The sequence below is a fragment of the Oncorhynchus mykiss genome, chromosome 32 (genome assembly GCF_013265735.2).
Source record: "Oncorhynchus mykiss isolate Arlee chromosome 32, USDA_OmykA_1.1, whole genome shotgun sequence".
Classification (NCBI taxonomy): Eukaryota; Metazoa; Chordata; class Actinopteri; order Salmoniformes; family Salmonidae; genus Oncorhynchus; species Oncorhynchus mykiss.
The window spans coordinates 21,677,226-21,691,058 of NC_050572.1; the positions used below are offsets into that span (position 1 = coordinate 21,677,226).

Genomic DNA, 13,833 nt, shown 5'->3' on the forward strand with positions numbered 1-13,833 from the left:
AATACAGAATATATGATCTGCTGAATATGATGCCTCTTATTTATATTATGCTATGCTACTCCACCTTTATCAGGCGATTTAAGATTGACGCTTCAGGAGCGAATCAGCACCATGGACAGTACCTGCATCAATACGACGTCATGGACAACGCCCTGCAATACACAAACGCATCATTCTTGTAGTACAGTGTCACAAAACTGTCTTTTCATTTAAAATCAAATGATTTGCCAGCTCACTCCTTAGTTAAATGCAGACTTCTACTAGCCTACAACATCCATCACTGATTTTCACAATTTTACCGCTCTCTTACGCCCGCATGGTCCAAATGATTACGCACGTTTTCAGCGTAAACGCTACTGTACTAATTACTCATCTTTTGTTCCCCATTCATAAGCTGCTACAATATCATAACAGTACGCTTTCACTGTATACTCCCCTTTAACTGGTGACGGCCCCTTTAAGGGTTATGTAGAGAGAAGGGCTGATGTAGGACGACTCCTCTGTGTGCGCTGCCATCCTCATCATGGCCTCCAAACAACCGCCGCTGCTACCGAGAATGAGCACGAGCAGACGAGCTGTTGGCCCTTTCCTTCCCCGCGCGGAGACCAACAACGTTAAGCCGAAACAGAGGCACCGGTAGAGGGGTGCGCGCCGGGGGATCAAGCCTCCGAGCTCATGCCACCCCGTTCTCTTCGATGTCTTCGTCAAAAGCCACTTACAGCCATTTGTCAAAGAGGGATGCAAACCCGGGCGGCGGCAGAAACATGAACACGAATAGGGATTATTCTATCAATCTATCCGTGCAGCAAGTGCTGAGCCTCTGGGTGCAAGGCACGACGCTGCAACATTTCACAGGTAGGCTATGTACTGTATGTCACATTATTACTGTACAGTGTAAACACATGTCGTGCACTTGGCAGCGTTTCAACCGTTGTGTGTGGGATCTGGCTCGGTTCACCCAATTACCGGTGCTGTAGGCTACACACAGGGCTGGCCGTTTTCTATTAATTTACTGTACTGTTGGATAGAATGGGGTGACATGGGCAGCTGTGCGCGTCCATTTTTAAAGGGAGAGTATACACGGTATGAAATATCAACCGGGCACCGGTAACTGCCCCGAAGTGTTTCTTCTGTCGGTCTCCATACTGCAGCCTACCGGTACCTTACTTTTTATTAAGAGGCATGCGCCTCTCAATGCCTTGGTGTCACTTGAATAACAACGGCCAATGTGTTACGGCAATTAAATTATAAACACAAATATAATTTAACTCGGTCATCGAATGAATAACACATATATTCTACCGGTTAATGCATCATTGTGCTGCGTGAATGCACTTGGCACTGTGAAATGTAGTGTTGTCATCTCTGTTGCAGCCACACAGCCCTCTTCCTTTGTCTTGCGGTCGAGTAATCACAGGTAATTAGTGTCATCCTCACCAACTCCGGATAGGCTGTCTGGGGTGTTCTGGGGAGATATGGCACATCCATCCACGCCTTACATTTACAGTGTGTGTATGTGGTATGTGTGTGTAAAAGGAGGCCTAGACGCTGTATTGTAGACTACTGTGACTGTTCTGCACAGCAATGGGTAACTTCTAAATGACCATAAGTATTTGTTGAAATGTAAACCGTCATGAGTGACAGTGTCACAAAAGATGATTAAACACCCGACTAACCAGTCATTACAATTAGGACTCTCTCTCTTTGTATTTGTCTGTCTGTCTGTCCATCCATCTGTCTCTCTCTCTATCCTCAAAAGGCTTTTACAAGGTCTTATTTATTTACATAATGAGATGTGATATCAGCATGCTAGTACATTGGTCACTGTACTTGTGGTATTCATTTTCAATGAGTGAAAATGCTAAAGTGCTAAGAGAATACAATATCCTAAGAATACAATAACCTAAGAATGAATTGGGCGGTGGAACAATTGACATTACAATGTCATAATAACAAGATATTTCAAGACCTCTCTTGACTGGAATTCCTTTTTGCCTTGCAAAGAGAAGGATGGACACACTGTATACGGGCATCATAGCTGGCATGTAGATGTTATGAGAGCAAGCCCAAGCGGACATCCTGGGCCGAGAAACATGAAGAAAAACAAGACATGGAATGCGTCCCAAATGGCACCCTATTTGGGACACAACCATGATTAATCATGCTGACTCAGCAGGGAAGTGACTCACAAGCACAAGTATTGCAGAAGTAAAGTTGCTGTGGTGGTGAGACAAGAGTAAACCAATGAGTGCCATCCAGTATCTGGCAGCAGGACTGCCATACGATCCTCAAAACCAGTCATGAAAAACAAGCTACAATTAAGTTAGATGCCCTAAGCAAGTTCAATGTAGACTCACACAGTGGCCATAAACTCTACAAGTTATGATAGACAACTCCTTTATACTTTTACAGTGTCACTCACAGACTCCTCTGGCAGAGTACTTTAACACATGGTATTTCCTGTGAACATCCATACCAGCAGTTTCACTTCTTATTTCCTTCTCTATTCTCAGTCAAGAACAAAAACATGCCATTGTTTTTCAGTTTAAAATCGACAGGATGATGTAATAAGATTGCATGCACCCAGCAAAGAGATTTGCCATTGTCTTTGTACAATGTGATTATTGATGTGCTCAGATGGATTACTGCTGATTAGTGATGGCACCATCAGTCTTTTCATGCTTTCTTTTCTCTTGAATTGTTCACACTTCTGTCACATGTTATTGCCATGTTATTCCATCCTATTAGCATCTCATTACATGTTATTACAGTACTCAATGACAACTTTCAGGTGTTTTTCACAGTACTGTATCGTTGCTGTTCTCTGTCATAGGGGACAATCTCTCAAAGCCTGACTAGGCTGCAGCAGTGACTATGACATTACTATCCAGAAGAATGGGCCCTGGTCGAAAGAAGGACCCTGGTCCAAAGAAGGACCCTGGTCAAAAGTTGTTCACTAAATATGGTGCCATTTGGGATACAACCAATGCCTTGCAGTGCCTTTGTAGGCTCTATGGGTCAAACGTTTGATCGCTTATCAGTGGAATGGGAACAAAATGCTTTTCTCTTTCATGTTTTGTGTTAGCATGTGAGGCCAGCTGGCCCCCACTGTGTGTTGTGAAAGCTGCTGACGGAGGCCCCCAGGTTCGTGTTAGGGGATTAGCAGCATAACAAACATTAATAATACTACAGTCTTCTGACTGAGGGGTTGAGTTGAGGTTTGGGTTGCATGCCTAAAGATGACACAGCACCTGTACTACAATCCAGAGTACAGACGACCTCAACTCCATCCCCCCAACCCCTCACACACATAAAATATGCACGCACGCACGCACACACACACACACACACACACACAGTATAAGCGGTGCCATGCAGAGAATGGTGCCGCTGAGCTATCTATGTTCCAGTGGTGTGACAGAGCAGAGGTGTGTGGTGTACCCCTATGCACCACAAATCCAGCCAGGCTTAGTGTTGGGCGGCAGCTGCTCAGCTAGCGCCATCCCGGGGCCTGTGTGGAATCCTAATGGAGTTGGCTGGCGGTGGCGTGCCTCTCTGGCCCAAGTCTGGCCCTGCTTGCTCCTCTCTATCCATCTATCTCACTCTCCTTATGTCTCTCTCTTTCCATAACTCTATGTTTCACTCTCTTTCTCTCTACCTCTCTCTCTCTCTACCTCTGTATCTCTCTACATCACCCTCCTTTTCTTTACAGTATCTCGTTCCACACCTTTCTTCCTTGACTGGCGTGCCTCTCCAGTCTGGCCCCAATTCCTCCCTCTCTCGCTCTCTCACACAGACACTCTTTCCCTGTACCATCCATCCTCCTCTCTCTGCCACTCTCTGTCTCGCTCTCGATACATCCCTCTCCCTCTCTTTACAGTACCTCGTCCCGACCCTGTCTTCCCCTGGCATCTCACTCCGCTGCCAGATGGGAGGTGACCACAGATAGGGGCCTGTATTGTAACTCATCACAGCCACTGTGCTGACTGAGCTGGCTGTGTGTTCTGTTTAGACCATGCAGTCTAGGCAGCACAAAAGGCCTTGTGTCACTCCCCTATAATGTCTCTCTCTCTATGCCGAGCGTGACAGCTGTCGGCCTGATCGATACAGGAGGAGGTAGGAGGTAGGCACTTAGTGGATTGTGGAACAAGGTCAAATGGATATGCTAAAGAGTTTCTACTGATTGATACATTACTTTGCAGAGGGGTTTAAATTCCCATCCCAACGGTAGCGTAGCAGATGTTGACATATTAGACGGCACATTCAGAACATTCAAATCATTGGCACATGTATTGCCAGAATGTGATAACATGTCCAAAATCCAATCAAATCATTCTGAGCTTCCATTCACTCTCTCCCCTACCCCCAAACATCCAGCCGAGTCTCATATCCAACCCACTTTGCCTCAGTGTCAGTGGAGCCAATCTGGCCCCTCGCAAAGCTTGTCTCTCGGAGCCTGTAGCCCAGGAAACAAGGAATAGAGAGAGGGAGAGAATGTGAATAGGGCTCTCTGCAGTACCCTCTCTGGGACTTCATAAGACTGTGTCCCATCCTCCCCAACACATAACGGTCTCTATATTTGTGGAGGAGCTCTTTGTGAAATGGGATAATTAGACTGTATGTGAACCAGTTTAATATCTCGTGACTAGTTCTGGGTGTCCACGAGATGTGTCAGTTTGGGGTTTTCATTGGGGTAATGTTGAGTCGTACAGTAGTTCCCCTGACAGGTGCAACAGAGCAGGTACATGCTCAGTATCCAAACATTTCTCAGAATTTGAAATAACATTGAATTGAAATGCTTATTTAAGTGCTTTTAAATCATTCACTGAATGGATTTAATACCCTTCATAAATCATCAAAATGGGTACCTGGATTTGAGATGTTAATGCTTATTTAAGTGCTTTTAAATCCTTAACTGAATGGATTTAATACCCTTCATAAACCTTCCAAATGGGTACCTGGATTTGAAATGTTACCGCTTTAATCTCTAACAGCAGACTATGTCTGTGTAGGGTGTCATTTGGAATGCAGCCTGTTTTGTTGCATAGTGTTTATTACGATGCTCGGCTGCCTTCTTGATGGGCCCAGATTGAAAATCGGATATGTGCTGCTGCTTTCTGCCTCCCTCTCTCTCTCTCTGTCTCTGTCTCTCTCTGTCTCTGTCTCTGTCTCTGTCTCTGTCTCTCTCTCTGTCTCTCTCTCTGTCTCTGTCTCTGTCTCTCTCTCTGTCTCTCTCTCTCTGTCTCTCTCTCTGTCTCTCTCTCTGTCTCTTTCTCTCTCTCTCTCTCTGTCTCTGTCTCTCTCTCTCTCTCTCTCACACTCTCTCGCTCTCTCTCTCTCTCTGTCTCTGTCTCTGTCTCTCTCTGTGTCTCTGTCTCTGTCTCTCTCTCTCTCTCTCTCTCTCTGTCTCTCTCTGTCTCTGTGTCTCTCTCTCTCCCTCTCTCTGTCTCTCTCTGTCTCTCTCTCTGTCTCTCTTTGTCTCTCTCTGTCTCTGTCTCTCTCTGTCTCTCTCTGTCTCTCTCTCTCTAATTCAATTAAATTCAATTCAAGGGCTTTATTGGCATGGGAAACGTGTTAACATTGCCAAACCAAGTGAGGTAGATAATATATAAAGTGAAATAAACAATACAAATGTACAGTAAACATTACACATACAGAAGTTTCAAAACAATAAAGACATTACACATGTCATATTATATATATATACAGTGTTCTCTCTCTCTCTCTGTCTCTCTCTCTGTCTCTCTCTGTCTCTTGTCTGTCTGTCTGTCTGTCTGTCTGTCTGTCTCTCTCTCTCTCTCTCTCTCTCTCTCTCTCAGATATCATCCTGTACCTGTGTTTTCAAACAAAACACTTTTCTGTGGGTGTTTGTTTAGAGATACGTCTAAAACCACATGCTTGGTTCTGTCTTCAGAGCAATGGCCATGTTCTCCGACACCTCGCAGGGGTTGTTTCTTCAAATGTGTCTATTCTAACCTTATGTTTTCCATTCAGAAACCTGTGTGTACAGTACAATCCACTTTAAAATGTCATACTTGATTTGCCCTAACAAAACATGTAAATTAACCTAATGAGTCCCACGGTAACTCTGGTTATACCATTGGATTTGTCTATTTCTTCTGCATCCGTAGATACCAACCATTAATCTGTGTGATTAACGGGGGCTGAGCTAGAGCGGTGTTTGTGAGACAAGGGCAGCTCCCTAAGGGGGCCGGGGCTTTTATACAAAAACATCTGTAGAGTCCAAATGTTTTGAGCTACAAATTAATAAAAATATATCTATGAAGAGCTGAGAAACTCAGAAACATGCTAATTTTATTCTAGGAAGTTTACAAGCCACACAAGAGTCGTTAGAAGATAAGGGGTTCTTCTACATCGAAGACCATAGGAAATCCCAGTACATAGTGTCTATAATACTGTAATAAATTCACATAGTTGCTGTCAAACTCCAAGCTCCACACAGTTGTCACTGACTAGTTGGATATTCATTTCCCAGTGAGCAAATCATTTCTGTACTCATAGCATTCATCTAAAATCATTTCTGTACTTATAGCATTCATCTAAAATCATTTCTGTACTTATAGCATTCATCTAAAATCATTTCTGTACTTATAGCATTCATCTTAAATCATTTCTGTACTTATAGCATTCATCTAAAATCATTTCTGTACTTATAGCATTCATCTAAAATCATTTCTGTACTTATAGCATTCATCTAAAATCATTTCTGTACTTATAGCATTAATCTAAAATCATTTCTGTACTTATAGCATTCATCTAAAATCATTTCTGTACTTATAGCATTAATCTAAAATCATTTCTGTACTTATAGCATTAATCTAAAATCATTTCTGTACTTATAGCATTCATCTAAAATCATTTCTGTACTTATAGCATTCATCTAAAATCATTTCTGTACTTATAGCATTCATCTAAAATCATTTCTGTACTTATAGCATTCATCTAAAATCATTTCTGTACATATATCATTCATCTAAAATCATTTCTGTACTTATAGCATTCATCTAAAATCATTTATGTACTTATAGCATTCATCTAAAATCATTTCTGTACTTATAGCATTCATCTAAAATCATTTCTGTACATATAGCATTCATCTAAAATCATTTTGATCAAGTTTTTGCTTTGGCGGACATTGTTTCTTTTTATTGACCTTTATCAATAAAACGCATGAATGCAACTGTTTATGTCAAATAGTTTTCTATTCTACTTGTAGCCCCGGTTGTCCTGAAAATAAAATGGTAAAACACTTCATTGTGAGGCTCAATATATACATGCAGATAAATGAAAGTCAGATAAAAGAAAAGCTGATTTTTTGCTGTGGTCTTGGGATTGACAGGGTTAATTACAATCTACATAATAATTCCCATTTCCTGTTGCTGCTGGATTATTTTCCTGCTGTAACCAACTGGCTCAAATTAAGATCCTACACTTGTATGTCAACATTTCTGAGGTTGTTGGTATGCCTACAGAGCTGTCTAACTGACCACTCTATTCGATGCGTGTTGTTTCCCTGTGTATAACCACTCGACTGCATGTGTTCTTTCCTACCCTCTTCTCAGAGATGTGGTACTGGGTGTTCCTGTGGTGTCTTTTCTCCTCGCTCTTCGTCCACGGGGCAATGGGCCTGCTCATGTTAGTCATGCTGCAGCGCCACAAGAGGGGTCGCCTCATCACCCTGGTCCTGGTCAGCGTGGGCTTCCTGGCCTCCTTGGCCGGTGGGGTCATCACCAGTAAGTCACCGCCCACTTTGTGTGTGTGTGTGTGGGGGGGGGGTGTCTCTGTCTGTTTGTCTCTCTGTCTGTGTGTATTGTCTGTCTGTCTGTCTGTCCATCTGTCTGACTCTCTCAATGCCATTGTCCTCTGTACACATGCTCACATTTTTACCCCAAATATCATCCTCCCTACTCTGATGTATCATCTTCCAGTCCAGTAGCTAAGTATATCAGAGAGTGGTACATAGTACTGTATCTTTCTGTGGAAATAGACCGGTCTTTTATGTGTCCCAAATGGCACCTTCTACCCCACATAGTGCACCCATAGGGCTCTGGTCAAAGCAGTGCACTGTATAGGTAATAGGGTGCCATTTGGGACGCAGCCTGTGAGTCTGTGAGCTATAGTACGTAGGCTATGACAGGGCAGGAGCTCCTGAGGACAGGGCTGGGTGAATCACACTCCATCACAGAGAGGCAAGCCAAGCCAAAAATAGACAGACCACTTTATTATTAATGTGGAAGCTCGCCGAGAGAGAGAGCAGACTATTGCCTGTGCATTGCCCCGTGTGTACGCTGAAACAGCTAAGAGCTAGCACCGTCTAGCAGCAGCCAGCCAGTAACACTCTGTCAAGAGGGAGGGAAGGTGAGGTTATTCACTGGTCGACTGGCAAAAGTCAGACGTCAACAACTTTGAGCCAGTTTATAGGTTATCGCTCCCTTGTCTTTTCTTTACAATGTTGACTTAAAGTAAGATTTGTATCTTGGCTTTGAGATAAGATTTTTTTTAAGTTGCACTCAGACAGTTGTACTTTTGAGACCTTCTTCAATACCGGCGATTGGCGTATTGTGAGAGAAGCATGACTAAATTGTCGGGAGAGAGAGAGAGTGATGCATCCCAAATGGCACCCTAATCCCTACAGCACCAGTGCTCTATGAAGGGAATCGGGTGCCATTTGGGATGCATCCAGAGTGGCAAGTAAACACAGTATGGGGTCAGGCACTCAATCACACGTATTGATGCGACCAGCTTTAAAAGGGACATCTTTTAACGGTATTACATCTGCCCATGCAGGAGGTTCTACGGAGACAACTTTAGATTCCAGTAGGGAACTATGACGATACGAGGGAAGGATGAGGAGAGATCATACACTGAGTGCACAAGACATTAGGAACACCTTCCTAATATTGAGTTGAACCCCCTTTTGCCCTCAGAACAGCCTTAATTCGTTGGGGCATGGACTCTAAAAGGTGTTGAAAGCGTTTCACAGGAATGCTGGCCCATGTTGGTTGGATGTCCTTTGGGTGGTTGATCATGCTTGATACACACGGGAAATGGTTGAGCGTAAAAAACCCAGCAGCGTTGCTGTTCTTGACACACTCAAACCGGAGCGCCTGGCACCTACTGTCATACCCCATTTAAAGGCACTCAAATCTTTTGTCTTGCCAATTCACCCTCTGAATGGCACACACACACAATCCATGTCTCAAATATCTCAAGGCTTACAAATCCTTCTTTAACCTGTCTCCTCCCCTTCATCTACACTTATTGAAGTGGATTTAACAAGTGACATCAATAAGGGATCATAGCTTTCACCTGGATTCACCTGGTCAGTCTATTTCATGGAAAGAGCTTTTTTGAGTGTATTCTTATTGGTACTAAAATGCTATTGAACTGTCTGTGCCACAGTTGACAAGCCTTGACTGGCTGCCGGTATGTGTCTGCAGGCCCATTGTATGCCATATTTATAGTCATATCAATGTCATATAATCTATATGTGTGTGTCTCTTTCCAGGTGCGGCCGTGGCAGGGGTGTATCGTGTGGCAGGGAAGGACATGGCCCCCCTCCAGGCCCTGGTGTTTGGAGTGGGCCAGACCACACTCTCTGTAGTCATCTCCTTCTCACGTATACTGGCCACTCTCTGAAGAGATGACTCTGCTACACGGACAGACTCACTGACGAACAGACACACAAGAGAGGAGAGAGGAAAGGGGAAGGGAGGGACATCCCACCAGTTACACAAGCAGAGACGGCAATGGGTGGCAGTTAACTGCATGTAGTATTTGAAGGAAAACAAACAGTCAAATAGAAGAAGTGAAGAAGACGGTGTCCCAGTCCTAGACGTCTAGACATTTGGGGATGGATGAATGTGGAAGAGTGCCGCCTAGTGTCTCTGTTCAGCCACTGCTACGTTTGCTAGAGCTCCCTTTGCTACAAGGGACCTCTCAATGCAGGCCTCACTTCTGTGTGTCAAAGACACACACTTCCTTGGGCTCTCCACCAGTTGGCGATGTCCACAGACTCTGTCAAGTGTCAAGCCAGTGAAACCACATCCTGAACTGAAAGCTAATTTGAGGTTCTATGTGCCGATGTCCTTTGGGACTTAACTTCAGTGTTGTAAAGGGGAATGCTTTCATGGCCATCTCTACAGACGGTTGAAGGCTTTCTGTTCTATTTGTGGGGGGGAACTCCACATTTTTTTTTACAGTAAAGACAAACCACAGCAACCTGTAATTAATTGAACAATTCAAGTCTACGGTCCTTGAAGTGCCACGGTACTTTGATGAGATGGCCAGAACAAAATTGGACCTGTGAAGACCCACCATCATTCTGACATGCCTGAGAGGTTGTAAACGCAACGATGATGGTCAACCAAACTACCATTCAGTGTTAAAAAAATCTACCAACCACAAACAACTGGATCTTCTGTCCTTGGAAACTGATATCCTAATAACCATTCCTTCTTGTAAAGTATTCTAACTACCACAGCAGGTTTTTTGTTTGCAACAATCCATAATGCTTAACCTTTGCACTTTCTAAATGTTGGTGATCCACCTCCTTTACCTAAGAGGTGTCTAAATAGAGTAGGTTGTTGAGGTTCCGTTGGTTCAAAGTTACTATGGAGATAACCACTACGCTTGTTAAGGGCTCTGCATACGCAAACGGAGCTGACGTAGGTCCATCATTTGCGTTGACAGTGTAGAGCCCTTTAGATATTTGTCAAGTCTAGACCAGTCCAGGTTGTCCAACGTACTCTGGGGAAATAGCAACTCTGACCATGAACCTTGTCTGGAGAGGGTCAGAGTTGCTACTTGGTTCTTACAGGGTTTTATGGAGGTAAACTAATGTATTAACTGAAGTACAAAGAAAGAATTGTCCTAGTAGTAGCAGCTGTATTGCTTCTTGAGGAATATCTCTGATAGAGTATCTCTTGGAAGTTTTACTGTCTGTGTTGTGGTGCAGATTTACTGTTAAGGTTTAGCGGTTGGAATCCAGCTGCTACTTGGCTGTTGTGATAACAATGTTGTCCTGACTCCTATAAATCCCACTCCATAGAGAGCCATTCCTGGAGAAGGTCAGAGACTTAGTGTGCATCCCAAATGGTACCCTCTCCCTATATAGTACACTGCTTTTGACCAGGGTCAATAGGACTGTATAGGGAATAGGGTGCCATTTGGGAAGCATCCTCTACTGCTGCTGAAACAGCCATTTTCTATGGCTCCCTGCCTTCCTCCCTGTTAGTTCTTGCTAATCGTGTGTGTATTGTTTGTGTTTTAACTAAGTTTGACTTTGCATATTGCACTGACAACGGCCTGCCTTTATTTCGCACAGTTTGTTTTATGATATTGGTCCCAGTGGGTGACCCATAGATCCATAGGATTTTATACAGTATGTCCCATCACCAGTACACACAGTGGGTCCCAAAAAGCAGGTTTTTGTCCAAAATGGCACCCTGTGCCCTTCATAGTGCACCCTTTTTTGACCGTAGCCATATGGGTTTGAGAAGCACTGCTGTGGTTTTGGAGGTGCTTTTGGGACTGCAGAGCAATGTTTTTTTTGTGGGGCCCTGTGGGACTAACCATAATGAATGTGTTTGTGTCTGTCCTGTCCACCCTCTGGAACAGTTCACATTTATTAACCAACTATAGGACAGGTCTTACTGCATCCCAAATGGCACTATGTTCCCTACAATGTGCACTACTTTTCACCAGAGCCCTATGGGGGAATTTGGGACGCACACATTCACTCCTGGAATTGAAGGGTTGCAAGGCCCACTGGTTTGTACCTTACAATGTCATTCATTTTTTATCAATAGCTGACGATATCCCATCTCTCAGTCACTTTCATTTGTCAGTAAATGACTGTGGACCAATAAAACAAGGCCCTCTGCTGCACCCTAAACTAGTTGTGAATACCACACCAGGCCCTCTGCTGCACCCTAAACTAGTTGTGAATACCACACCAGGCCCTCTGCTGCACCCTAAACTAGTTGTGAATACCACACCAGGCCCTCTGCTGCACCCTAAACTAGTTGTGAATACCACACCAGGCCCTCTGCTGCACCCTAAACTAGTTTTGAATACCACACCAGGCCCTCTGCTGCACCCTAAACTAGTTGTGAATACCACACCAGGCCCTCTGCTGCACCCTAAACTAGTTGTGAATACCACACCAGGCCCTCTGCTGCACCCTAAACTAGTTGTGAATACCACACCAGGCCCTCTGCTGCACCCTAAACTAGTTGTGAATACCACACTAGGCCCTCTGCTGCACTCTAAACTAGGTGTGAATACCACACCAGGCCCTCTGCTGCACCCTAAACTAGGTGTGAATACCACACCAGGCCCTCTCTGGAAACAAAGGGTTTGTTTTTATGCCAAAGGACTTCATTCTCACATGTTAGCTTTATTTGTTAAGGGTTCCTTATTTTTTGATTGTTGTTATTATTGCTGAGAAAGTATGAATCGCTTTAATTTCAGAACCATTATTTTGCACTGAGCTAAACAGATTTAAAATCCCCAAACCCACAAAAAGTTAACAAAATTTGCTTCATTTTGGCTTAATATAAAATTCCAGTGTGTGACCTAATTGAGTGATCTAAGAGTGTTTACCAATGAAAGTGATTGCTCTGTTTTTTCCTTAGTTATGTAATTGACACCACTCACCTTCAATACCCAGTCTGCGCACCAGAGGGAGCCAGTACGCTGAGTATTGAATAAGTGATAGTAGTAGCCAGTGTCAGTGGTGGATTTGGATTGATACAGTAATGATCGTGGTTGTTGTATAGAAGAAAATATACCTGTGGCAGTTTTTTGATATGGTCAATTTGTATTTGATTCTAAAATGAATTCCTGAGGCTTCCAGATGGTCTGGAAACGACTGTGTTTGATAATTTGCCTAATCTAATATGACTATCCAATACTATCTCTCTCAGTACTCTCTGATTAAAGAAAATACTTGGATAAAACAAACTATAATCAGCAAATACTATTAATGATCAAATTCCCCAGATCAACTGAATTCATTTTGTATTAGTAAGTTATTACACTCATTTTAATATTTTTGGCTCGAGTTCGGAGACCAAATGTGAGTTATTTCTGATGGCTCTACAATGCTGTCATAGCGATATTATCTAGATATTTCTGTTTGTGAATGAAACTGCGTTTGAGAGTTGGATATGGTGCATAGGACTTGTGACAAGAGTGTTGTTGTGTGATGTTGTACTGTATGTCTGTGTGGTTGTATATGTGAGTGTTATAACAGGCATTAACTTGTTTTTTTTTTCAGAAGGGGCCTGCATTACAATTGTCATTGCAGCATCTGAAATGCTTTATCGAGTTGAGCAAAAGGGGTAAGGACCTTGTCATAGGTGTAACACTGACTGACCCAGTGTGTTCAGAAATGTTGTCTTACTGAGCAATGTCTTACATAATGTGTTTTTAAAATCTTTAAAAAATAATGTAATCTACAAGGTGTTCACAACCACTTTTCTGCCAACAAACCTCCAAGCACTATTCTTGTTGAGAGACACAGAAACATAGCTTTTGTTGTTCAGATCAGTGCACCGCGATGCATCGGCTATTAAGGTAAATAGAATACAAAGTTCTCATCAGAGGGATGTGTACCATGACATGTACTGGAACACACACATAGACATCATGACTGCGCCATGGACAATATTTTGATACCCATAACATGTATTTGTCTATACAGTCTATTACCACATTTCAGAACGTCAATGTGTGTGCCATGAATTCAAATGTTTGGAATCTGATGAGGACGAGTAAGAATTGGGTTGTCTGTTTTTGGTTCTATCC

At 43.2% G+C, this 13,833-nt stretch overlaps 1 protein-coding gene across 1 annotated transcript; it reads left to right on the forward strand.

Annotated features, from left to right (window-relative positions):
* The first annotated feature begins 443 nt into the window (after nt 1-443).
* On the forward strand, nt 444-13,476 carry tmem170b (transmembrane protein 170B). Its single transcript, XM_021560094.2, has 3 exons — nt 444-855; nt 7,584-7,754; nt 9,530-13,476. The coding sequence occupies exons 1-3, from the start codon at nt 696-698 to the stop codon at nt 9,658-9,660; spliced, it is 462 nt and encodes a 153-aa protein (XP_021415769.1). The 5' UTR covers nt 444-695; the 3' UTR covers nt 9,661-13,476.
* The last annotated feature ends 357 nt before the right edge of the window (nt 13,477-13,833 follow it).